General features: G+C 41.9%; 2 protein-coding genes across 2 annotated transcripts; one reads left to right on the top strand and one right to left on the bottom strand.

Annotated features, from left to right (window-relative positions):
• Positions 1–9,420: 9,420 nt before the first annotated feature.
• LOC122557760 (dispanin subfamily A member 2b-like) lies at positions 9,421–16,972 on the bottom strand. Its single transcript, XM_043705723.2, has 2 exons — positions 16,742–16,972; positions 9,421–9,839 (listed from the first exon to the last, which is right to left on the bottom strand). Exons 1-2 carry the CDS (start codon positions 16,949–16,951, stop codon positions 9,633–9,635), a joined length of 417 nt encoding a protein of 138 aa, XP_043561658.1. The 5' UTR covers positions 16,952–16,972; the 3' UTR covers positions 9,421–9,632.
• Positions 16,973–23,839: 6,867 nt separating this feature from the next.
• Positions 23,840–25,884, top strand: LOC122557761 (dispanin subfamily A member 2b-like). The gene is made up of 2 exons (XM_043705724.1): positions 23,840–24,121; positions 25,511–25,884. Exons 1-2 carry the CDS (start codon positions 23,855–23,857, stop codon positions 25,685–25,687), a joined length of 444 nt encoding a protein of 147 aa, XP_043561659.1. The 5' UTR covers positions 23,840–23,854; the 3' UTR covers positions 25,688–25,884.
• Positions 25,885–27,196: the final 1,312 nt, after the last annotated feature.

Here is a 27,196-nt window from a genome sequence, read left to right on the forward strand (position 1 = left end):
ATACATGTTAACATTTTTCCAACAACAGATGTTAAACTAACTGGCCTTTTTTTTGTTTTAACTAGTCTGCTCTTTTTAAATGAATGTTCACTTTGGCAATTTTCAAATCCTCTAGAACTGTTCTGGAATCTAAGGCTTCTGTGAAGATTCATACCAGTGCTAGTTCTATTAATATCTTAGAATATATCCCTTCAGATCCAGGGACTTCTTTAGCTCCATTAGTTTCCCTGGAACTTTTTGCTTCTGGTGATTGTTATTGAACTTTTCCTCCTTTTTTCCCCTTTGATCATTTAGTAAGTCTGGAATGCTATTCATGTCTTCTGCTATGTATTTTGTCAACTCTTATTTAATAATTACATTGTCATTAAATTGTGCTAAATTGAGTGACTTGAAAAAGAGGAAGTTGTGTCAGTACATACCAACTCATCTACATGGCAAAAAGCCAAAACATATTTTATGCTTGTAAAAGAACAATATCTCAATATGTTCTGACATCTTCAAGGGTCAACCCACATTTTGTCCCAGTTTCCTCTGTCCCTGCATACTCTTTTAGAATTGCACCATTAAGTCTGTATTACCACTCCCTATCTCTTCAGCATCACCAGACTCTTTCCTGTATTAAACTCTTATCTGCCACTGCCTCTCATTCTGCTAATCTGTCAATGTCTTGTTACGGTCAACTCTTAAAATCCTCACTTCGCTCTTCCAAGTTTGACATTATTATTTTCAGTTCTACTCTGCACTCATTCTTGTGGAACACCACAATCATCGTCCAGTCAGAAAAATAAGAATTTAGCATGACTTGCTGGCTTCTGTCCTTAAGTCAGTTTTTTCCATCTAGAACTGACAGCTGAATTTAATGTAACAAGAAAACGTAACAGAAATTCACACCCGCCATTCACCCCACCACCTCTATCTTCCTTTAAGACACTTCTTAAAATCCATCTGTTTGAATGAGCAGTTTGTCATGCATCTTGACAGAGAATTATATGTCTTGTTTTAGAAAATGAAATAGAAATAAGTGACCTCTGATGATTGTAAGGTTAATGATACAGTAGAGAACTACAGTACTAGAATCATAAATGATGCAGAAGCCATTTGACCTATCATGTCTCTGATCTCTTTGTCAGAGTTATCTATTTAACCCACTCCTTCGCTCTTTTACCATAGTCCCCTAAATATTCCTCTTCAATTTTTTTCTGCAGTTTACTCTTAAAAGTGTCTTTTGAATATATTTCCCTAATCCTTTCAGTAATGGCAAAGTCCCAGATCATGATGTACTGTGCCCTGACATCCTCCAGACCCAATCCAACATCGACTTGACCTGACACCTTGTTGATCTGACACCACCTCCTACCCAATACCTCCGCTGACCTGACACTACTTGATCCAACTACCCCAGGCCTAACCCAACACCACCAGACTACCCTTACCCTCACATACCTGACATTCTACCCCTCATCCCTACTCCATCAACGTATTTGCTATCACTTATCACCTACCCTCCAGACTATCCCTACTCTGACTTCCCAGCCATCCTACCCACCTTTACACCCCTTCATCCAACAACTTACATTCTTTTCCACCTATCTCCAGCCTAACCCCTTACCCACCTACCAATGTCTTACTCTCGCTTCCATTTACCATTCCCACCTCCTCATAATCTTACCTTCTCACTCCAGTTTGTCCAAGTACCTTTAGATCCTTTAAACCTGGAACACAGCTGTTACTGCCATACAGGTCAGGTGTGGTTTGACCTCCAAAACTATCCCATATTGTGATGGAAGACTCAATCATCAGATCAATTGTGCACTTCTCAAGAAGCATTTATTGGAAGTTTGTCCCAGAAATGTGGAATTCCGGGACTGGGTAAGAGGAGTAGAGTGATGTGACAACTGACTGTGATGGCCATTCTTCAGAAAATTTTGCTGTGAGGGGTTTCGATTAGGATTGGCTTGCACTTGCATTTAACACAAAATGAAATGAAAGTATCCAAACACATTCAAATACAAACTTCCCTGATCCTACACTGTTGAATGTGTATATTCAGATGATAATGAGGCAATTTGGGGACAGCAAATTTTCCAGAAATATGGCTTAATAGTAGCACAAATGTTTTTGATTTATCTCCACGGGAATTGCCAGCATTGCGTGTGTTCATGTTTATCTGTACAAATAGTGGTCAAAGACAAACATCCTTGCAAACATATTTTCAGAAGGTACTTAATTTATTCAGCATGATTGACCTGATAAGAACAATGACTAATCCTTCAACAATGCTGCACTTCCTCAGTGATGATTCTGTGACAGTGTAGGGTCAAGCCTTTCCTTTAACTATTTAAGGAAGGTGGCAACAAAAAGCCAGGGAAATATAGACCGGTGACCCTGACATTGGTAGTGGGCAAGTTAACAGAGAGAATCCTGAAGAACAGGATTTACATGTATTTGGAAAGGCAAGGACTGATTAGAGATAGTCATCATGGTTTTATGCATGGGAAATCATGTCTCACAAATTTGATTGAGATTTTTGAAGACATAACAAAGAGGATTGATGAGGGAAGAGCAGTGGACGTGATCTATATGGACTTCAGTAAGGTGTTTGACAAGGTTCCTTGTCGTATACTGGTTAGCAAGGTTAGATCTCATGAATACAGGGAAAACTAGCCAAAACTGACTCAAAAGTAGATGACAGAGGGTGACAGAGGTAGATGGTGGAGGGTTGCTTTTCAGACTGGAGGCCTGTGACCAGACACATGCCACAAGGATCAGTGCTGGGTCAGCTGCTTTTCGTCATTTATGTAAATGGCTTGGATGTGCACATAAGAGGTATAGTTAGTAAGTTGGCAGATTACACCAAAATTGGAGGTGCAGTACACAGCGAAGAAGTTTACCTCAGATTACAACGGGATCTTGATCAGATGGGCTAATGGGCTGAGGAGTGGCAGATGGAGTTTAATTTAGATAAATGTGAGGTGCTGCATTTTGGAAAAGCAAATCAGAGCAGGACTTATACACTTAATGGTAAGGTCCTAGGGAGTGTTGCTGAACAAAGAGACCTTGAAGTGCGGGTTCATAGTTCCTTGAAAGTGGATTCGCAGGTAGATAGGATAATGAGGAAGGCATTTGGTATACTTGCCTTTATTGGTCAGAGTATTGAGTACAGGAGTTGGGAGGTCATGTTGCAGCTGTTGGAATATTGCATGTAATTCATCTTCATTTTGGAAAGATGTTGTGAAACTTGAAAGGGTTCAGAAAAGATTTACAAAAATGTTGCCAGGGTTGGAGGGTTTGAGCGACAGGGAGAGGCTGATTAGGCTGGCGCTGTTTTCCCTGGAGCGCAGATACTGAGGGGTGACCTTATAGAGGTTTATACAATCATGAGAGGCATGCATAGGATAAATAGACAAAGTCTTTTCCCAGGGGTGGGGGTGTCCAGAACTAGAGGACATAGGTTTAGGGTGAGAGGGGAAAGATATAAAAGAGACCTTTTCATGCAGAGGGTGGTACATGTATGGAATGATCTGCCAGAGGAAGTGGTGGAGGCTGGTACAATTACAACATTTAAAAGACATCTGGATGGTGTTATTATAGGAAGGGTTCAGAGGGATATGGGCCAGGTTCTGACAAATGGGATGAGATTAGGTTAGGATATTGGGTTGGCATGGATGAGTTGGATCGGTCTGTTTCCGTGCTGTACATCTCTATGACTCTAAGATTCTATAACCGGTTCTCAGTACTGACCCTCCGACAGTGCAGCGCTCCGTCAGCACTGACCCTTCGACAGTGCAGTGTTCCCTCAGTACTGATCCTCTTACTGTGCAGTGCTCCCCCAGTCTGACCATTCAACAGTGCAATACTCCCCATTATTTCAGCCCTTCCTTTTCTGATGGTGCAGCACTTCCTCAAGGCTGACCATCTAACATTGCCAATTTCCTTCCACCAATGCACTCCTCAGTTCTCATCCTCCAATTTTGAAATGTTCCCTTAGTCCTTCCCCAGATAATATGGTGCGTCCCTTGTACTGTGTGACCAGCCAAAAATTTTTCCTTCAATTTTACATGCAAGTTTATCCTTTAGTCGTTCATAGATTCACTACAGTGTGGAAGCAGGCCATTCAGCCGATCAAGTCCACATGGACCCTCCAAAGAGCATCCCACCCAGACCCCCACCCTATTCCTGTAACACTATTTCCAAAGGCCATCACAGCTAGCCTGTACACTCCTGGACACTATGGGCAATTTAGCAGTCAATCCACCTAACCTGCACATCTTTGGAATGAAACCCACGCAGACTGATGGAGAACGTGCAAACTCCACTGACACTCACCTGAGGTTGGAATTGAACCTGGTCCTTGGTGCTGTGAAGTAGCAGTGCTAACCACTGAGCCCACTGTGCTCCCCAAAGGTTAAAGAATTTGGAAGAACTAGAAACATCAGCCTTTTAACTCAGAGACTAGGGTGCTACCCATTGACATTTGGGGTCAGGATTATAGAGTTTTTGACGATAAGAACATTAGTAAAGTAGTGGTCAGGAGATTTTTGTATTGGGTGATAATGAAGGATTACAATAGACTGGTATGAAAACAGTTAACTGGGTGGTAGGAGAAAATCCTGTTGCTAGGCTGAAGTAATTTAATGAAATTTGATATCCTGTTTTTCTGCTTGCAATTACTTGTTCAGTACAAACGTCAGCACTCAGTTCTGATCTATTCACCAGTGATTAAATTATTTTTAAGCGAGTTTCTTTAAACATCTGCTCAATGTTTTGAATATGTTCGAAGTATTTGAACAAATGGCCATAATGCTGAAATATTGACAATTGCCGAAATATGTGAGAGCTTGCTACCTTGACACTTGGGGCCCAGTGAGAGGTATTCACGATGAAGCAGGAAAAACATGGGAAGGTTGGGCAATGGGACGATACAGGAGAGCAACAGCCTCCAGGAATACAGTAATAGCTGGCTAACCAGCTACGTAAGGTATTGTATTTGATGTGAAGCTGTTGATTAACTAGGAGTTAGATTCAAGGTCTTGAGGGTGAGCCCTGAAAAAAAACTTACACAATTGTTTCAACAGTTTCACCAAATTGAAACAACTTGGGTGTTACATTACTGAAACAAATAAAAATGAGAATAACATTTTCAAAACAGCACAAGGATCTGAAATGCACTGTCTGACTGTTGAAGGCAGTTTAGATCTGGGCATTTAAATGAGTGATGAGATAATGGCACTTTGGCAAATTCCTCTTTCAGAGAGCCTGCTCAGAAAGAGGTGCCGAATGGCCTCAGTCTGTGTAATCATTGTTATCTTACATCATAACAGGCCCCATGCTGACTCTATCCAATTAATCCCACTCCAACACTTTCCCCAGACCATGGATATTTTCCGTTACCTCACTTGAATCTTTTCATAAAGAGAATATTGCATTGGCTTCACTACCTTTTCAGGCAATAGATTTTGATCATCAGAACAAAAACAAACTTTATCTTCTGCCCCTTTTTGGCAATTATTTTAAATCTTCTGCTTACTGACTGACTCTGCTGCGACTCGAAACAATTTGTTTATTTCTCCTTTATTAAAGTCTTTCAAATGTTAAACATATTTCCTCATCAGATTATTCATTTCAAAATGTATCACATATCACTTCTTCATAATAGGTTTTCTCAGTCTAATTCACCAATCTATTTATGTCCACGTATGAACATATGAAGCAGGAGCAGAAGTAGGCCAATCAGTCCCATGGGTCTGTTCTATCATTAAAACAGGACCATGGTTGATGTGTTTGTGTTTCAAATTCCAGATTTCCAGCTACCTCTGATAACCTATGATTCCCTTGCTGATTGAGAATCTATCCGTTCTGCATCAAAAGTGTAAAATGAACCTGTTTCCACCAACTACTAAAGCTGAATTCCAAAGTTGCACAAATACTGTAAAAGAAATTCTCATCTTGGCCCCGAAATGGTGATCCCTATTCTTAAAGTGTCCCCTAGTTTTGGACTCACCCACAAGAATCCACATCCTTCTTGTCAAGGCTGTTCAGGATCTTATACACTTCAATCAAGTCACCCCTCATTGTTCTAATCGCCAGTAGAAATACATCCAGCCTCTCCAACAAGACAAGCTATTCATTTGAGATATCAATCTAGTAAACCTGATCTGACGTACCTCCAACACATTTTACATGTTTCCTTAAATAAGGAGGCTAGAATTCCACACAATATTGAAAAGGAGGTCTCACTAAGATGCTGAATAACTGAAGCATAATATCCTTAAATTTATGTTCAATTCCTCTTGCAATAAAAGGATAGTATTATATGCTGTATCTGCATATGATTTTTGCAATGCATGCAACAGAATATCTAGATTCCTCCACACCTCAAAATTCCAGTTGTTCTCCATTTAATATTCTGTTTACATATTTCCTGCCAAAGTAAACAACTTTACATTTTTCCTCATTGTACTTTTTGTCCACTCAGGCAACCTATCTTTGCGTCATCGGCACATTTAGTTATCATACCTTCACCCCCCCTCATCTAAATCATGGATATAAATGGTTAAACATTTGAAGCTACAGCACAGACTTGAAGTCTATTTCTATCCTCCTCACCAATTACAACATTTATGTGTTTCATGTTAATTTCACAATAAAATTACATCTTGCATGATTTGCAACTGCTAGGTCATGGAATCAATAAATCAAAAATAGCATTGATTTCACCTTTATTCCCTGGAGAACAGCACTGTATAATTTCCTCTACTCTAAAAAAAATTATTCACTACATTCCGCTTTCTCTGTTTCAGCCATTTCCACAACAATGACACCATTGTCTCTAAAATTCCATATGCTTTAATCTTGCTGATAAAATTATGAAAGACTCTTTGAAATTCATACATGAACACTGCCCTCAACCACCCTGTTTGATAATTAAAGAATTCAGACATGATTTGGCTTTATAAAACCTATGCTGACTTTCCATGTAATAACCATTGTTTGTTCAAAACAAAAACAAATGCAGTGTGTTTAACATGGTAAACTCTATTGAAATGAAACTCCCTGGTCAACATCTGTCTCAGGCTTGCTGCAATGCTCCAATAAAGCTGGAATAACAGCACCTCATTTTCTGCTTGGGAACTCTATAACCTCTGGACTCAATGTCAAGTTCAACAATGTTAGGGCATGAGGTACCTTCGTCCACGTCCTTACACCAACCCAGCACACCAGGCTTTGTTATCATATGGTCCTGCTATTACACACAACTCACTGTTAGCCATTAATAGTCCCCATTAGTAGCTATTCCTTCTCCTAGGGAGATCACTATCCACTCCTTTGTCTGTCTAACTGTCCTTCTCGCTCTTTGGGCTCTGCCTGCATCTATCGTTTACTCACTCCCCCCTCTCCCTACCCTATTGTCTTCATAAGAAATTTAATTATAATCAGTTCTGAGAAAGGGTGACTGGACCACAGATGCGGTCAGACCTCCTGAGATTTTCCAGCAATTTCAGTTTTTGTTGTTTTGTTTTAAGATGGCACCCTTAAGTACAAGGATCGGTGCTGGACCCTCTACTTTTTGTCATTTACATAAATGATTTGGACACGAGCATAAGAGGGACAGTTAGTAAGTTTGCAGATGACACCAAAATTGGAGATGTAGTGGACAGCGAAGAGGGTTACCTCAGATTACAACAGGATCTTGACCAGATGGGCCAATGGGCTGAGAAGTGGCAGATGGAGTTTAATTCAGATAAATGTGAGGTGCTGCATTTTGGGAAAGCAAATCTTAGCAGGACTTATACACTTAATGGTAAGGTCCTAGGGAGTATTGCTGAATAAAGACCTTGGAGTGCAGGTTCATAGCTCCTTGAAAGTGGAGTCGCAGGGAGATAGGATTGTGAAGGATGCATTTGGTATGCTTTCCTTTATTGGTCAGAATATTGAGTACAGGAGTTGGGAGGTCATGTTGCAGCTGTACAAGGATGTTGCCAGGGTTGGAGGATCTGAACAGGCTGGGGCTGTTTTCCCTGGAGCGTCAGAGGCTGAGGGGTGACCTTATAGAGGTTTACAAAATTATGAGGGGCATGGATAGGATAAATAGACCAAGTCTTTTCCCTGGGGTCAGGGAGTCCAGAACTAGAGAGCACAGACTTAGGATGAGAGGGGAAAGATGTAAAAGAGACCTAAGGGGCAACTTTTTCACAGAGTGGTACATATATGGAATGAGCTGCCAGAGGATGTGGTGGAGGCGGGTACAAATGCAACATTTAAGAGGCATTTTGATGGGTATATGAATAGGAAGGCTTTGGAGGGATATGGGCTGGGTATTGGCAGGTGGGACTAGATTGGGTTGGGATATCTGGTCGGCATGGATGGGTTGGACTGAAGGGTCTGTTTCCATGCTGTACATCTCTATGACTATGTAATAAAACATCACAGAGCACCATATAGTGTTGTTCAAAATCAAATGCTTGCATTTTAGAAGTGTGTCTTAAAGAAGGAAAGCGAGAGGTAGAGCTATGTCAGAAACATATTCTAGAGCTTAGGTCAACTGAAGACAGTCACTGTTGGAACTAAAATAAGGGTGATCAAGAGGCCAGAATTAGATAAATGTAGAGATCTCAGATGATTGAGGGGAAATTATAATGCTGGAAGCAGCAAGGTCATGAAGAAATTTGGAAACCAGGATAAGAATTTTTATATTGTGCAACTATTTAATCAGAAGGTCGTGCAAGTCAAAAAGCACAGGTGTGTATAAGTGAAAGAAGTGATAAGAATAAATATACAGGAAACAGATTTGAATAAGTCCATGTTTACATAGGATAGAAAATGGGAGTTGAGTCAGAAGTACATCACAAACGGCCTGGTCATAGCACTTGGAGAAACTGGGCCAATGGCAAAGAGTCAATAATCAGAAGAAATTTATGGTGATTGACAAAAGAACCAAAGATGACAAAAAAGCTTTTCATGTACTAACTGGTTCATATCTGAAATGCAATGCTTGCAAAAGGTAGTGAAGACATTTGTTTTTAGCTTTCAAAAAGGATTGGAATTTGCAGGGAATGGTGTTAAGGTGGGAATGGTACTGACAGAGTTGCTGTCACAAAGGCAGAAGAGACACGATGGAATGATTGGCCTTCTTTCTTGATCCATTGCTCTAAATTTCCATTTAGTAGTAGCAGCACAGTGAAGGTGAAGGTGGTTAAGAACACACTCATGGGCTCGGTCAACAAAGGTGAGAAATTAAAAAAAAGACAGTAGAGTTCTGCTCTGGAAGGTTGCATCTAAACAAATGTACCACAGAAACTGGAAGAATAGAATCTTTACAAGAAGTGAAGTGAAAGTGTGTATTGTAGAGGGAGCCATTGAGGGGGAAGTGTTTAGTGTTGGACATAGGAAACTTGTCATTAAACTTCAAAAGTCCTCAAATTGGTCATCAATTGCTTTATTAATACAATCAAGGCCACACTTGGGCAATTTCATGTAAAAGTAATCTGTTGCTGAGACATGATTTGGACATGTCAGCACCACCTAGACAGTGTAGAAAGAAAGAAGCAATAGACTGAGTACATGAAGCTGTTGAATTAAGAGCTCCTGCAAAACAGCTCCTGGATGGTAAGTTGGTGCCACTAGTGCTATGTTCAATTCCAACCTCCAAAGACGTCAGGGTGCTCTTGTTTTTCATGTTCAATGACTCTATTCACCATAGACAGGCTAACGAAGATCATCACAATGCCGATTATAAGGACAAGAACAGTCAGCACTGTGGCCGCAATGTTGAGTGCTCGAGCTGTAGATGCATAATGCCGAGCTCCTTCTGCATCTCCCACAACTTTCCGATCTCTAGACTAAAAAAGAAAACAACTATGAATATATGCAACAAGACTTGCAAACCTCAATGACCACTGATGAGACACTACAGTCAGTGCTTGCAAGTTGTCATAAGTTTAATGTATGCATGGTTTCTTCTAATAAAGGGACATTTAGTGTTCAAATTGTTTTATCCAGTTTCATTTGCATTGTGAAATCAGGAAAATACTCATCCATTATAAATCAGTAATGTTCAACAACAAATGCCAACATATTTTCTCAACTCAAATATATTAGGCAAAAACAACCAAAACAATCCCTTATGATTCACATCTGAAGACAAACCTAATCAAAATAACCTTCTTTCCAGTGACATTAAAGTGAAAGATTAGTCTTGTTTGCTCATCCTTAAAGGTTCTCCAGTCAAGGTGGGAAGTGGTCAAGAGGAAACATTCTTCCATTGTTATCATCAGTAGAATGATTGGAATTGTCCATTTTCTTTTATTGTCTTGTGGGGCATGGGTGTTGCTGGCTGGCCAGCCAGCATTCATTGCCTACTCGTTATTGCTCTGGTGAGCTCGTTTGACAGTGGATAAGGGAATTGGACTATCAGTCAGCTTTGTCAAATTAAAATAAAGTGTCAGTTTGGTCCACTCTAAATATGCACTCAACTTACAGACCACACTTCAGGACTTGATACACAATCTCAATTGACATTGACATAGCAATGCTATGATGCCAGAAGTATTATGGATTATATATTTCTTCCCGTCCTGTTAAACATTTACCCTTCAGCAAAACTGTGAAACCAGTTTGGTAATTTAGCATATTACTGTTTCAGCATCCTGCCATGTAAAACCTGGCTTCCATATTTGCATAGCTAACAGCAACTACACTTTAATATTTCCACCTTTAACAGCTTTCAATGTCATTTATACCTTTGACAGTTTCACCAGCAGATGAACAATGTCTTTGTTGTTTTTAACTTCTTATTCTGTCACTCCTGGCAGGGCTGTCATGTTCTATCACCTGTAAGCTTTAAAGGGTTTTGGATGCCTCACATACATGAAAGGCACTAAATAAAAATATTCTTACAAAATCTGACACTGAAATAAAGAAAAATTGTTCTGAAGGAAACCGTTCCTCAAATATCCAGCAAGAGATTTATTTTGCCACATTAAAAAAAAAGGGATTCAGTATTGCCTATTGTTAAGTGCTGACAGCCATCCAAAACCTTCAAAAATAGTTACAGGTGATGTCTGCAATTGAATGCATCAATTAAACCACCATTTCCTAACTGTGGAGCCAAAATACCAGAATGTGAACAGGATGTTTTCTTTATAAAGAATGTTTAAATGTCATTTAAAAAGTGACAGTACCTCATGGGAATGTTGACATGCAACCCAAATGATAAGGCCTGAGTGGAGGTGGCCAATAACTTAGTCAAAGATGTAGGTTTTAAGGAATGTCTTAAAGCAGGAGAGATGGGTGGAGGGGTTTAGGGAAGAAATGCCAGCTGAAGGCTCAGCCAAAAATGACTGTCTAAAATCCAAGATGCACACAAGGTAACAGTGCAGCATGGTGGCTCAGTGGTTAGCATTGCTGCCTCACCACACCAGGGACCTGGGTTTGATTCCAGCCTTGAGCAACTGGCTGTGTGGAGTTTGCACACTATGGGTTTCCTATGGGTGCTCTGGTTTCCTCCCACAGCCCCAAAGGTGTGGATTAGGTGAATTAGCCATGCTAAATTCCCCATAGGGTAGGTTAAGTGTATTAGTCAGGGAAGAGTAATAAAGGTAGGGGAATGGGTCTTGGCATGTTACTCTTCGGAGGCTTGGTGTGGACTTGTTGCATCAAATGGCCTGTTTCCATACTGTAGGGATTCTACACAGAAACAACTGCAGGAGTTCTGGTATCTCAGACCACACCCACTGAGCTGCATGTCTGTGTGGGTGACCATTTGATCCATTTGCTTTTTTAAAAACACTACTCAAATGTTTGGTTCACCCCTTCTTTTCAAATGTTTGTTGTCACCTCTCCTGCCTTACCATTTCCCTCCCAAAGACCCACCCCTAAACCTGCCCTTTGACTTGCTACACATTGCTTCAATATAAGTGCACATTAATTATCTATGTGGATGGAAATGATACAAATATTCACTGGTTGAAGCCCTGGAGGAAGTTAGTGATAGAGTGGAGTAAGGCCACAGAATTGAAAACAAAATCATTATTCTGATTTTGTTTTCAATCTTGGATGTGCACTCCACTGAGCTCTGGCTGGGCCAACATTTAATGCTCCTGTCCAGTTGTTCATGAAAAGTTGGACATGATGCCTTCTTGAGCAGCTTATTTTGGTGTAGGTAGTCGTACAATGCTGTTTGAGAGAGGGCATTTGATTTTGATCCAGTAAAAACTAGGGGAGCAATGATATTTTTCCAAGTCAAGATGGTATGTGACTTGAAGGGAAACTGCAGGTAGTGGTATTCCCACAACCTTCTGATGGTCGTGGTCATGGGTTTGGGAGTAGTACATCTTTAGATGATATACAGTGCTACTATGGAGTTGGTGATGATGGTGTGTTTGTGGATATGATGTCAATTAAGCAACTGCTTTGTCCAAATGGTATCTAGTTTTTTGCATGTTGTTGGAGCTGCACTCATCCAAGCCCATGGAGAGTATTCAATAACACTCCTGAATTGTGCATTGCAGATGGTGGCTATAGAGAGTTGGGGATGGGTTACTCATTGTGGAATTTTAGTCTCTGGTGTGTTCTTGTATTGAAGGTATTTATGTCAATGGTAGCTCCTTGAATGTTGACAATGGGATATTCAGTGATGGTAATACAATTTAATGCATAGGAACAATGGTTAGATTCTCTTGAAGATAGTCATTAACTGGCACCTATACAGTGCAAATTTTACTCTCCACTTGTAAGCTTATGCCTAAATATCATCTAGGTCTTGCTGCGTTTGGGCATGGTTGTGTATCTTTAGTACTTGAGAAGTCACAAACGGTGCTGAATAGAACATCTCTTTCTGGCCATATGGTGGAGAAAAGGTCATTAAGCAGCTAAAGATGACACTATCCTGAGCAATTAAAAACAGGGCTTGTGATGTCCCTACCCTAGATCAAGAGACCTGGGTTCAAGTCCCATCTGCTCTAGAGGTCTGTGAAAACAAAATCGCTACAGTGTGGAAGCAAGCCATTCAGCCCATTGAATTCACACCAACCTTCCAAAGTGCATCCCACCTAGACCCAACTCCCTATCCTATCCCTGTAACTATGTTCCCAGGCTAATCTACCTAATCTGCACATCCCTGGACATATGGGCAATTTGGCATAACCAATTCACCTAATCTGCACATCTTTGCAGTGTGGGAGGAAACCAGAGCACCTGCAGGAAACCCAGACAGACATGGGGCAAATGTACAAACTCCACAGACAGTTCCCCCTGGGGTAGAATTGAACCCAGGTCACTGACATGGTAAGGTAATAGTGCTAACCAGTGAGCCACTATACCAGCTCTTTATCAACATCACTGTTCAAGTTGAATAGAAAATATCTATCCTGGATGTCCTGGATCTAAACTGACTGATCTTGAAAATCACAACCAATGGATGAAAGTATCCAAGTTTAAAGGTCATGCATAAAACTAAATTAGGAGATCTCAGCTCGATCCCTTGCAAATAAACAGTTGAGAGTGTTAGGTACGTTTCCACGAGGAACATACAGATATTGAGCTGTTCGACTTAGTGTATTCTGGACCCTTGAACCTGTATTGAAGAACTCCCATCTCCAAGAGTAATCTTTCTCTACCTAATTTAACAAGAGCATTTTTCATTATTTTGGGCATCCTATCAGATCAGCAGCTACAGTAATAGTACAAATTCTACCCAGTAATGATTTATCAAATTCCATATAGAATTTCAGGTTGTTTCAAAAGTCAGGATGCGAGAATTGACAGCTGCAGGATAATAATTACTATCTGATACATGTTTCACCAGTTAGTTGCTTAGCACAGTGAATGAAGATGAGGGCTTCAGAAGATTGGATGGCTAAGTTGGTGTTGATATTCAAGAACTAAGGCCCAGTCCTAATGGAATCTTCTAACAAACCAAGAGTTTCTTCAGCAGATGGTTAAGACTTGCTCTCTATTTTCATCCCTGGTGATGTGTGTTAGACATAACCTGGTGTTGTGATTTTTAACTTTGCTCACCCCAGTCCAACATCAGCACCTCCACATCATGACTGACATTTTGACATTTAAGTATCATTGAGAAGATGAAGGCTTTTTAAACATCTACAAGTTGATCATTTGTGTCATTTATTGGACAACTTCAAAGGTATCTTAAGAGTAAACCATATGGTGTGGTTCTAGACATAGTCTTTACTGACTAAGGATGGCAGATTTCATTCTCTGAAGGACAGGAGTGAACCAATTAGATTTTTGAAATAATCTCTCAGCTTAGAATCAGAAACCCTACATTGAAGAAAAAGGCCATTCAGCCCATCAAGTCTGCACTGACCCTCCAAACAGCATCCCACCCAGACCCAGCCCCCATAACTCCACATGGGTTTTTTTGCCATGGCTAACCCACCTAGCCTGCACATCCCTACACACTACAGGGCAATTTAGTATGGCCAATCCACCTAACCTGTGCACTTTTGGATTGTGGGATGAAACCCCAGTCAATCACCAGAGGGTAGAATTGAACCCAGGTCCCTGGCATTGAGGCAGCAGTGCAACCCTGAGCCACTGTGCCACCCCTTCATATTCAGCATTACTCACACCAGCTTATTAATTTTCTGATTTAAAAAAACAAATTCAAATTTCAAAATTTCATGATGGGATTTGAACTCATGTCTCCTGGAGCACTGGTGCAACCGGCATAGTGGTCATCGCTTGCCTCGCCTATTGATATAGTTGCAGGTTTACAAAAGATTTTAAGAATGGAACCTTCTTAACCAGTTCCAAACACCTTTCATAAGTGAAAGTCTGGCTCAAGCAATATAACAGACACAGTAGAAAGCAAAAAATGGGAAGACTACAAGACCCACAGACACAGAAGCACAACTAGCTCCCCACACACACCCAGAAGGAACACAAATGCAAAATTGACATTATCTATTCAGGAGGAAAAATATAACAACAATATGTTTTGAATGGTGAGAAACTGAGCAATGTTTGCATAAAGAAACTTGACTGCTCTGGAATCGGTCAAAAAGTGTGGCGCTGAAAAAAAACAGCCGGTCAGGCAGCATCTGAGGAGCAGGAGATGCTTCAAGCATTAGCTCTTCATCAGGATGATGATGATTTCCAGCATCTGTAACCCTCACTTTCTCCTGCTCTTGAATCATAGATAATTAGCATCCTGCCACAACAAGACAGGTGCACCTGTTCCAAAGGTATTTGAGTACAAGAGTGAAGGAGACTTATTGGAACCTATAGGGCCTTGGGGAGGCCATACCTGGGGTACTGTTGCCTTACCAAAGGAGGAGCTCTGTAATGATTTTCATTACACTGGATGTTTTGATGAGAGGATTGTATTGGAAATACCATTTGTTCATTTAGAAGAAAAATGAGAAATGACTTCATTGAACTGTATGAAACTCAAAAAAGATCTTGGACAAAGTCCAACATAAAAATACTTCCTCAGGCATGCACATATGAACCACAAGGGGTGGGCCATTCAGTTCCTTGAGTCTGCTCTAACATTTAATAAGCTCCTGACTGGTTGGATTGCGGCCTCAACTCCTGTAACATTCCTGCTTACCCCCATCATCCTCTGACTGGTCAGTCAAGAATCTATCCACTTTTGCCATAAAAAATTCCAACAAATCTAGGATATAGCATCACATTATCAAGATGAAGGGACCAAGTTAATTGTTCATTGAGGTTTGAGAATCTTTGGAAAAGCAGAAAGGAGAAACTGATGTCGAGCAGCATCTGTGGAGTGTAAGCAGAGTTAACAATTCCAGAGATCTTTCTTCAGAATCTTTGGAATTCTCTACCCTAGAGAGCTGTGGGTGCTGAGTCATCGAGTCTTTTCAAGACTTGGATTGATACATCTTTCTACACCAAGAGATACGTGAATAAGTTGGAGAGGTCATTTCAAAGTAGACGATTTATCTGAGCTACCCACCAATTGCTGTGTGTAGTATAGGTATTCTAACCAAAGACAAGCATAGGTAGTTCACCCTGTTAAACTGATGTGTTTGATATTTTACTCTCCAAATCAACAGTATAACAAACACGTATTCCCAAATGCTCTAGTTAAGCAATCATTCGCCGATTTATTTACCTGAAGGGACAACAGCAAAAGTAGGCAAGCGAACGGTTAAAGGATGGGAAGTAACAACAGAATTATTTTGAGTACAAGGAATAGTTAGAATTTGTAAGCAAACGGATTCAACCATGGATTTCAAAAGACAGATGAGCGAGTGACCCAGTTGCAATTCGCACATATTTCGGCCAAAAAGAGTCCCTCTTCCCCCCCCCCCCCCCAACCCCTCGCCGGATGATTTCATTATTTGATAAATCACAAACGTCACGGCGCGAATGCACTTCATCCGCAGTTTCTGCGAAAGAAACAGACGGTCAAAACAAAAAAATGCCCATCGACTTGCTGCAATCAGCAGACACGGTGTGGTACTTCCCTCCAAAGCCATCCGAGCCGGTCATCATGGGGACCAACCTGGGTGTGTACCGGGGACACCGAGACCGGCTTTCCGGAGGACGGCAGACCGGGGCCAGCGGCTGCTTTTCGCCCATTCATGAGGCGCATTTTGCGGCGAGGCGGCGCCTCTCCCTCCCCTAAACCTTCTCCCCCTTCCCCCTCCGAGGTCTCTGTCCCCCTCTCCCCCTCTCCCCCCTGTCTCCCAGGGTCTCAGTCTCCCCCCTCCGCCCCCCCCGGCTGTCTGCCCTTTAGGCCCGCACTCACTTTGACCGAGAAGACCATCGCCACGAAGCCCAGGCAGCAGAAGTTCATGAAGGCGAAGTTGAAGATGGACCAGAGGAAGTGGTCCCGGACCGAGGTCACACTCGGGGCCACGTTAACGACGGTGGTGCTCGCCGTCTGCTCGTCGTCCTTCAGCCCCTGGTAAGGGTAGCTGCGGGTGCTCAGCGGTACATTGTCAGCTCGGAACTCCATCTTGGTCGTAGTGTTGATGGAAAAAAAAGACTGTGAACCGAACTGGAGCCGGCTATTTATATGCGGGGTGGAGCAAAAGCGCCAAGAACCGCCTCCAAGAATCCCAACTAACTAGTCTGCAATCGGTCCACTTAACAAGTCACAAGTGCTGAGTAATTTTCCCTATTCGCGGTTGGAGTGTTGGAGGATGGCAGGATTAATTAGTCAGTTTGAGGTTAGCGCCACAGAGATGGAGCCTGCACTGTTTACAATCTATCTTAGTGACTTGGATGGAAGTGTACCCACTTTTCCTGACCTTACAAAAGCAGGAAAGCAAGTCGTGGCCTGAATCATGTTGGCTGAATCGTGGTATAGCCCTAAACTTGCCCCATTAACTACTGTCACGCCACACAGCATTCCTATCCCCCAATGCGAGCTCAACTCCACTATGTCGTTGTACTTACAGAAGGGGCAACGCATCAGACATCTCAGAAAGGACAGGCATGTCTGGCATCAGTGCCATCTTTAAATACCAGCCAAACACCCAATCAAATATTGGCATTCTGGGTTTGCTCTTCACCTGCAATTTAATGGCACAGCAGTCAGAAACACACTACAGTGCTCACAACACATGGCTGACACCCCTTGGCACATAGGTTTCAATTAGTTTTCCCATCTAACCACCAAGCCACAGCTTATGTCATGAGCCACACTACTACTTTAAGTCGAAGATTGTGGTGCTGGGAAAGCACAGCAGATCAGGCAGCATCTGAGGAGCAGGAGAGTCGACGTTTTGGGCCTAAGCCCTTTATCAGGAATGATTCCTAATGCTGCCTAACCTGATGTGTTTTTCAAACACCACGCCCTTCGACTCTGATCTCCAGCATCTGCAGTCCTCGCTTTCTCCTTACTACTGTTAGTGTCCACTACTTTATCCCCAAAACAGACTGCTAAGCAGCATTTTATCAAAGCCCAGTGGGAGACCATCACAGACAGACAAATATTCAAACAATTCCAAAGATGAGGTTCTATTTACTGACATCAAAAGCGAACACAAACAAAACAAGTACAGGCTACAGCCCACACCCAACGATGCAATCAAAATGCCGACATGATGACCTATAACTATTTCACATTTCACCATTGTCTTTTTCCTCATTTACTGGAACGGGGTATCAATCAAATCCTTTCTGACCTGAACAAACTGGTACAGCTGTGTTATGCAAAGGGAGAACTTTCTACGGCTTAATGTCTTTCTCCTCTTGCTCCGAGGACAGTTCCCGTTCTCACAGTTCCCCAGCATTCGACACTTCCACTCATTGCCCGCTCCAGATGTGCTGTGCACAGTACACCAGGATGATGATACACACTTTGAAGTATGAATGTCCCAAAAATCTAAACCCCTCCCTTCTACACCATCTCTCAATCCACACACATATCTCTCTGGTCTGCCTTCTCCTGAATGGAGAAACTCAAGGCACAAGTAGTATTTCTGAGATTGCTACCCTGGAGGTCTGGCATTTCAACCTATTCCCTGATCCCTGAAACTGAGCCTGCAAGTCCTCCACACAATCCCTCCCTATGTTGTTGGTTCACACATGAGCCACACCATTGGTAGTTCACCCTCCCTTTCTAGAAATTAATCTAGACGTTTCATTATATCCCAAACCCTTGCACCAGGAGTCAACAGATAATGATCTCGGCTGCAAACTAAACTGCCCTCCCCCAAACTACTGAATTACCCACGACCATTACTTTACTAATCTGCCTACCAGCTTCCCTCTCACTGTTCTCATAGTAGCCTCAGGCACCATGGTACTGTGAGTTTCCCTCGAGTCATCCACCCAGCTCAGTCGTGTTGTTCACTAAATAGGCTTCTAAGATTTCAGACAGCTCCAAGGAGTCCTGGGTTTCCTGGACCTACTGTCTCCTTTCCTTTAAGCAAATGATCACCCACTCACCTGCCAGATCTATATTCCTACTTGCTTACCTATCATTATGTGGAGTGATCACTGTCTGTAATAACTGTGCCAAAAACCTCTCCTTGTATGGTGTGCAATGAGGACAGTCACTGTTCCAAATCACCCACATATTGTTCAAGGACTGCTACCCTCTAGCATTTCATGCTGATTTGACTGTCCTGAGTGTCTTGTGGATCCGAAACCTCCGCATTTTACATGTCACACACATTACAAGCTTTTCCAGAGTCCCAGAATATATTGATTTGGTTTGATTTGATTTATTTATCATCAAGTGTATTTTGGTACAAATTACAGTGAAAAGTGTTGTATAGTGTTGCCACTTATAGGATCTTATCTTATTAAGTAGCTTAACTTATCGTTCACTATGAAACTTCTTCTAGAAATCCAAATGTATTGCAACCACTTTATGTCTCCTGCTTGCTATCTCCTCAAAATATCCTAATAAATCTGTCATGCATGATTTCTTCTTCATAAAGACATGCTGACTCTACTTGATCATATTATGCATTTCCAAATGCTCTGCAATTACATCTTTTTGTGAAGGATTCATGTTACAGTGCAGAAGAATATTCGGCTTATCATATCTGCACTGGCTTGTTAAAGGAGGATCATTATCTGATGCCAGTTGCCTGCTTTTTCCCTATACTCTTGCACATTATCTTTACCCAAACAATCATTTAATTCTCTCTTGAATGCCTCAATTGAACCTGCCACCACCATACATCCAAGTAGTATCTTCTGTATCTTAATGACTCGCAGAGTCAAAATGTTTTTCCCCATTTCAGGCTGGCTTCTACCACAAATCATTGAAACTCTATGCACTCCTGTTCTTTTTATGAGTAGGAAAGCTTTTTCCATGCACACACTATCCAGTTCATGTATAATTTTGAAAAACGTTAACTAATCTCCTCTTAACCATCTTCCCTCCAAAGAGAATAGTCCCAATTTCTTCACTCAATTCCCATAATTGAAGTTCCTCATCCCTGGAACTATTCTTGTAAACAACTTCTGCAGTCTCAACAGTGTGTTCACTTCCTTCCTATAATGCAGCTGCTACACAATAATCCAATTGAGGTGTAACAAACAAAAATGTTCGACATCACTTCCCTGCTCACATACACTATGCCCATATTAATAAAGCCAATGATCTCTGCTTTGCTTACTGTTCTTTCTCTCTGTCCTGCCATTTCCAATAATCTTGGCATATATACACCAGGTCTCTCTGCTCCTGCACCACTCTCAGAGTTGTACCCCTATTTAACATTGTGTTTCAATATTCTTCCTACCAAAATGCATCTCCTCACACTACTGAAATGTATCTGCCATCAGTCTGCTCACTCCATCAACTTATCAATGTCCTTCTGGAATTCTGCACTGCCCTTCTTACAGTTTAAGATTCTTTCAAGTTTTGCATTATCTGCAAACTTTGAAATTGCTCCTGCACATCAAGATGCAATCATTAATATATATCAGAAATCAAGAGGATTTAATAGACTAACGTTTTGATGGTACTTTTTCTCTAGTGCCTTTATTTCTTCAATTCCTTTTGCCTCCCTGATTATTTAGTGTTAGAACATAGAAGAATACAGCGCAGTACAGGCCCTTTGGCCCTCGATGTTGCGCCGATCCAAGCCCACCTAACCTATACTAACCCACTATCCTCCATATACCTATCCAATGCCCGCTTAAATGCCCATAAAGAGGGAGAGTCCACCACTGCTGCTGGCAGGGCATTCCATGAACTTACGACTCGCTGAGTGAAGAACCTACCCCTAACTTCAGTCCTATATCTACCCCCCCTTAATTTAAAGCTATGCCCCCTTGTAATACCCGACTCCATACGCGGGAAAAGGTTCACACTGTCAACCCTATCTAACCCCCTAATCATCTTGTACACCTCAATCAAGTCACCCCTAAACCTTCTTTTCTCTAATGAAAACAGCCCCAAGTATCTCAGTCTATCCTCATACGATCTTCCTTCCATACCAGGCAACATCCTGGTAAACCTCCTCTGCACCCGTTCCAGTGCCTCCACATCCTTCCTATAGTATGGCGACCAAAACTGCACACAATATTCCAGATGCGGCCGCACCAGAGTTTTATACAACTGCATCATGACCTCAGGACTCCGGAACTCAATTCCTCTACCAATAAAAGCCAGTACGCCATATGCCTTCCTCACCGCACTATTTTGCAGTGTTCTTAGTGCCTTCTGCTGTGAAGACTGATGCAAATTATTTCTTCAATTCCACTTCAATGCTTGCTTCCCCATTATTACTTCCCTAGCCTCTTTCTTGATGCGGCCTATATTCATTTTGTTCCCTATCTTGATTTTATATATTTGTTCCTGGCACCTTGGTATTACTTGCAGTAGCCTCAAAGTTTATCTTCTCCCTATTTAAGTTTTTTTGGGTTGTTTGTTGGTTTTTAGATTGTTTGTTAGATTTCCTAATCTTCTGATTTACCATTAATCTTTCCTGCTGGCAGGGAACTATGTCGAGAGTATAAAATACAGAATAGGCTCTTAGCTGAGAGAATAGTCAGAGAATGGAATACTCTGCAGATGATAGCTGCACACACATTTTTAAGCAATGAGACATGTAGTGCCCCAACAGTGAGGGGCATTTATAGAGGTCTAATAGGTCTTTGAGGTATCTACTTTCTTGGTAAAGTGACCAACAGATGACAGTATCTTGTGATTGCTCTGTGTACTCTGAACCCTTCCCATCCGAATCCAAAATGAATTATTTGCAAGTTATGATTGCATGATGTCGCACCTAGCATTATACTCACAGTGGGGGTGTAGAGAGGTTTGATTCATGACTTACAGTACCCTTGAAAGTCTCTCAAGTATTGTATTGTGGCAAGTGTCTGTCTTTTTAAAGTCAGTGGTGATAAATTCTGCCTCATTGAGATCTCTATGTACAGTTAAGGTCAAGGTTGCATTGAGGAACCTTGGCAAAACTAAATGCAATGGAAATCAGGAGGTAAACTCTCCACTGCCTGGAGTCATACCTGGCATGTAGGAAGATAGCTGTGATGGTTAGAGCTCAGTCATCTCAGCTTCAGGACATCTCTGCTGGAGTTTCTCAGGATAATGTCTTAGAGGCAACCATCTTCAGCTGTTTCATCAATGATCTTTCCTTCATCATAAAGTCAGAAGTGGGATATTCACTGATGCTTACACAATGTTCAGCACCATTCGTGACTGCTTAGATACTGAAGCAGTCAATGTTCAAAAACAGCAAGAGCTGGACAATATCCAGACCTGTGCTGAAAACTGGCAAGTAATATTTGCAATGCATACAAATGTAATGACCATCTCGAATAAGAGACAATCCAAACATTGCTCTTGAAAAAAATGGTGTTTCCATCACTGAATTCCCCACAACTAATGTCCTGGGGGTTACTATTGACCATAAACTGAACTGAACTAGCCAGAGACTGTAATAGAAGGGCAGAAACGATTAATACTGCTCATTACCTCCTGACCCCTCACAGCCTGTCCACAGCAGGACTGTAATGGAATACTCTTTACTTGCCTGGATGACTGCAGTTCAAACTGCTTTATTGGCCCCAGAATCACCATAATTCAGTCACTCCACTACTGATGTTTAGTAGCAGCATTCTATACTATCTATAAGACGTACTGCAGAAATTCACCAAAGATCTTTAGACAGCACATTTCAAACCCACAACCATAAATCTTGAAAGACAAGGGCAGCAGATACATGGGAACACCATCACCTGCAAGTTCACCTCTAAGCCACTCACCATCCTGTCTTGGAAATAGATCTCTGTTCCTTCACTGTTTCTGGATCAAAATGCTGGAATTCCTCCCTAATGGAATTATAGCACATGGACTGCGACAGTTCAAGAAGGCAGCAAAAACCCCAAAGGTGAACAAAGGAACATTTGCAAGTGCAAATAACACGGTGATCATCACCTATGACTAGCATTTGAACCAACACTTTCACAGTGCGTGCATTGCAAATGCGTGATGTCATTATTACAAAGAAAGTGTAACTTATGTTGCAGGTGCATGATTGACACTTTATCCATGCCAGTCTTCCACATCATATTTTGATATTAGATTACATTACAGTGTGGAAACAGGCCCAACAAGTCCACACCGACCCGCTGAAGCGAAACCCACCCATACCCCTAACCTAACACTACGGGCAATTTAGTATGGCCAATTCACCTGGCCCTGCACATCTTTTGGACTGTGGGAGGAAACCGGAGCACCCGGAGGAAACCCACGCAGACACGGGGAGAACGTGCAAACTCCACACAGTCAGTCGCCTGAGGCGGGAATGGAACCCGGGTCTCTGGCGCTGTGAGGCAGCAGTGCTAACCACTGTGTCACTGTGCCACCCACAATATGTCACACTTTTCTGATGTATAACCACAACTTAGTTCAAGGTCCTCATGTAACAGAGTGATTCTACACTGTCAGTGTCCACTGAGTTTGCTCCAACCTATGCATTCAGCCTGACATTACGAGGAGTGGGTGGAGCATTTGTAACACTAAGATCTCAGGAGGCAGTTCAGTTGTCTCGTGGGCAAAAATTTCTGCCTGAAGTTTGCTCACAAAGCTTCAGACTTCTTCCTTGTCTCTCGTAATATTCCTGAAGAAGGGCTTATGCCCGAAATGTCGATTCTCCTGCTCCTCGGATTCTGCCTGGCCCGCTGTGTTTTTCCAACACCACATTTTTCAACTCTGGTACTCCAGCATCTGCAGTCCTCACTTTCTCGTAATATTATCCAATTATCACTCACTGGGCGCGGATGGTATTTTATAATCCATCTGTTCAGAGATGTTGTTCCCTGGAGCAGTGAGACTTGAGCCGGGACCTCGCCTATCTCTGAGTGGAATTCAGTGTCAGTCAATCGAGATGTTGGAGGTGGTCACGAGTCCTCGCTCCACCCCACTGTATAAATGACGGAGTCCAGAACCGATGATGTGCAGTTTGCTCTCGCTCTGACCAGCACTAAAATGGAATACAGAAGTGATCAAGTGGCGATGAATCCCTGCCCTTACCCATACCAGGGGCAAAAGCAGTTCGGCCAGACGGTGACCAGCACCGTCGTGAACGTCGGCCCAAATGTGACCTCGGTCCGAGATCATTTCCTCTGGTCTATGTTCAACTCCTTCTACCTGAATTTCTGCTGCCTCGGCTTCGTGGCGCTGGTCTTCTCGGTTAAAGTGAGTGCGGACTCGGGGCAGTCCACCCAGGGAGGCTCTAGAACCTGGACAAGGGGTGGGGTTGTGGCAACAGAGCCCTGGGATGGGGAGGTGGGGGCTGCAGAGGCGGCTGTTCGGTAATGTGACTGTCAGGAGTATTTCGCAGTTTCTGAATATGGTGGGCGTTGTTGATAGCCCACTGTGTTCTGGTATCGGTGGATATCTGCCGTCATGTAAGATTTGGGTTCGTTTCTTATCCAGTGAACTGTCACAGTCTGATAACAACACGATTAGACAATGGATCGTGAAACAGAGTGCAGCATGTAAAGAGATCATTTAGCCCGTCCACCCTGTGCTGGCTGTTATGCTTGACCGCTCAGCCCTGCTTAAATGTCCTTCTTATTAGTTGGTATCCCCAAATTCCTGCCCCAAGTTATTTATGGCTTGAGTTTCCAGTAACTTTCCGGACAAAATATTCCACATCCTGAGAACTGAGTGAAATCATTTCTCTTTTTCTCCTCGCTTTTTTTCATCGATGTTAAATTCTCAAACCAGAGGGAGTCTGTTTTTCTCGAATTTATCGAAAATCTTTCATCTTGAAAAATCCCTATTTAGTCACCTCTTGAAAAGGAAAGCAGTCCTGATTGTTCCAACCCCTTAAAACGGAGTCCCTGCTAACATCCTTGATTAACTTTTGATTCAAAAGGGGAAAGCAGATGTGTAATCTCATGAAGGCTTTATGAGATTAAAATGAGGAAGGAGTAGATTTCCTAGGTGTGAGCAGTTCTGAGGAAGGGTCACTCCACCAGAAATGTTACCTGCTGAGCTTTTCCAGCAATTTGTTTTTGTTTATCTTAACTGGTTGTTTGGTTACTGTAGTCTGAACTATGTGTCATGAAGATATAGTCCAGGCCATTTGATCAGAACTGTCAGACCAGACAACTTCTGACATTTTACTGAGCACAACTGTTGTGCAACATTCACACTGAACACTCTCCGATTTGTTTTGGGTGGGATCTGCAGTTGTAAATTTGGGCAATCCAGCCAATCTCCTAATTCAATGTCACTGTAAAAAGGGGTTATTTGAAATATTCCACTGTTTTGCAATGTTACTTTTTGGATGTGAATCATGAGTAATCGATGGTCTTTCTTGTCATGTTAAGCAATTTACTCAATGTGACAAACCCTTTGGTATTTAATGCTTGAAATTATTATATTCAAGGTGCAAGAATTCTCTAGAATTCTTTCATCATGTCAAAGGAAATATGCTCAACAGTGAGAACTCTATTCTTCACTGCAAGGTAGTTTGCAAAAGCAGTTTACAAAAGTATCAGAACTTTAAGCTTACGGCTAGCACTGAGATTTTCAAACCTGGCTGTTGTTAACAAATTAACACTTGTTTTCTTTCAGAGCCGAGATCGCAAAGTCGTGGGAGATGTAGAAGGAGCTAAGAATTATGCATCAACATCACGAGGTCTCAACATTGCAGCCACAGTTCTGAGCATCTTGATTTTCATAATCATCATTGCTTTGCTCTTTGCTGGCATATTAAGTCTTCCGTCACGCTATCAACATAATATGGGTTAAATCGCCTAAATCGAATGCCTCATTGCTTTATTCTCCATGATTTGAATTGTTTTGCTAACAGTCTTTTCACCCATTCTATTGCTCATTTCTGTCAATGATGTTTCTGTAGCTGATATGTTTAAAGTTATGGCATCTCAATAATACAGATTTATTTCTTTACGCTTTAACTGTTAATAAAACAATTGATGGCAGACTTACCGGCAAGTTTCCTGTGTTCACTTGTAAACACTTTTTATTTGTTATAGTTTTAAAAAAACAGAAGCCCCTGAACTTGCAACTCCCCTCCATGGAATGACTTCATAGTTACGTCCATGAAGTGTTATTGTCTAATGACGGTGACTGGTTTGTTCTGGGTAAGAAACATGCAAAATAAAGCCAGAAGATTGAAGGTCTTTAACATTCAGATATTCATAACTATCCTCTTGAGCTGCCTTGGCATATCTTGGGAGCGAGAAGTCAGTGCTTTGAATTGGACTGTGCAATAAATCAATTAATTAGATGTAATAAACACTTCTCTTTGGTAGCTATAGGTCTCCAGGCATCTACCGAGTGTCTGAAAAGTGTGAGCAATTTATCACTGCCTTGTGGAACTATCTTAATGAGGCTACTGGTCTCTTCCTGTGTGATGTTAACTGTGAGTTAACTTTAAATCTGAACAAAGATGTTAAGGGATATGGACAGTAGAGTTAAGCCATGGATCAGCTATGATTTCATTGAATGGAGGAACTACCCAATGGCTGAATAGCCTACCCCTGTTCCAATGATGTGTTTATATGTAAACTGAGCAGTTTTTATTAGCGACAGAAGGTTGAAGAGATCTGAAAGTTTTGACACCTTCCCTAATGGGGACATTTTAATTAATCAGTGAAGGGGGAACCTAGGAAATAGAATTTGTATTGGCGTCTATCTGTGTTGTAAAACTGAGACCCTGAGCTGCCAATCTGATTGAAAACATCTTGCAGGTTGGATAATTGGACACCCTACTCATAAGTTGGCTACAGTAACTGTTGTGCAACAGATTCAGGAGCTGGTAGAGCATCTGTAAATGGTGGGTTGCAGTGGAAATTCTGTTTCTTGGCAATACTATATCTCTGTAAGGCTTGCTAGAGATATCTCCAACATTTTTGTGATCAATACCTAATCTCCCCTTCCTCTCTTTTCCCTGCATTTCTACCTGCCTTTCCTCACCAATTCTCTTTTTTTTTTTTTAAACCAGTTTTTCACTCCGGTTCTCCTAATGCCTCATGAGCATCACCACACCCACTCCATTTTCTTCCCCAGTTTCTCTCCTTTCCTCCTGGTTGCCTACTGTGGTTCCCCTCCCCCCCCCCCCCCCCTCTCCTTGTTTCCCAATTTCTCAATCTGTTTCCACCCCTCACCACACCTCCATCAGTTTCACCTCTTCTTGCTATGTTCTCCCCTTCTGTATTTCTTCTCCAATTTCTAAATCACCAATTCATTCTCTCTTTCTCCTCAAATTCTCCACATCCAGCCCCAGTTTCTTCCAGG

Source organism: Chiloscyllium plagiosum, unplaced genomic scaffold, assembly GCF_037043375.1.
Source record: "Chiloscyllium plagiosum isolate Xiang-an unplaced genomic scaffold, Cpla_swu_hap1 HiC_scaffold_18, whole genome shotgun sequence".
NCBI lineage: Eukaryota > Metazoa > Chordata > Chondrichthyes > Orectolobiformes > Hemiscylliidae > Chiloscyllium > Chiloscyllium plagiosum.

What these genes read in the sequence shown, in the direction of transcription:
- LOC122557760 (XM_043705723.2), bottom strand. Translation starts at nt 16,951, where the DNA reads ATGGAGTTCCGAGCTGACAATGTACCGCTGAGCACCCGCAGCTACCCT. An exon ending in CGATGGTCTTCTCGGTCAAA is followed by an intron (nt 9,840 to 16,741) that starts GTGAGTGCGGGC and finishes TTTCTTTTTTAG; the next exon opens with TCTAGAGATCGGAAAGTTGT.
- LOC122557761 (XM_043705724.1), top strand. Translation starts at nt 23,855, where the DNA reads ATGACGGAGTCCAGAACCGATGATGTGCAGTTTGCTCTCGCTCTGACC. An exon ending in CGCTGGTCTTCTCGGTTAAA is followed by an intron (nt 24,122 to 25,510) that starts GTGAGTGCGGAC and finishes GTTTTCTTTCAG; the next exon opens with AGCCGAGATCGCAAAGTCGT.